General features: G+C 62.6%; 1 protein-coding gene across 1 annotated transcript in view; it reads left to right on the plus strand.

The window, feature by feature from the left end:
• Positions 1 to 219, plus strand: part of LOC119594812 (alpha-amylase-like) — a 15786-nt gene that overhangs the window by 3280 nt on the left and 12287 nt on the right. Inside the window, exon 4 of the mRNA XM_037943903.1 lies at positions 45 to 196. Coding sequence (XP_037799831.1) covers positions 45 to 196 — 152 coding nt within the window. The remainder of the gene's footprint in view (positions 1 to 44; positions 197 to 219) is intronic.

Consider the following 219-nt stretch of genomic DNA (forward strand, 5'->3'; position numbering starts at 1 on the left):
ACAACAACACTCCATTACAATGAGCGACCTTTTCGCCGCCCCAGGGTCTCCCCCGAACGAGCACTGACGAACCCGCCCGAGTACCGTACCCGTTGGTGGCAGCGCTACCAGCCCGTCTCGTACAAGCTCGAGTCGCGCTCCGGATCCGAGGAGGAATTCGTCGACTGGTGCGCAGGTGCAACGCCGTCGGAGTCAGGTGCGGGTGAACGTGCGTACGTA

Source organism: Penaeus monodon, chromosome 34 (assembly GCF_015228065.2).
Source record: "Penaeus monodon isolate SGIC_2016 chromosome 34, NSTDA_Pmon_1, whole genome shotgun sequence".
Taxonomy (NCBI): domain Eukaryota; kingdom Metazoa; phylum Arthropoda; class Malacostraca; order Decapoda; family Penaeidae; genus Penaeus; species Penaeus monodon.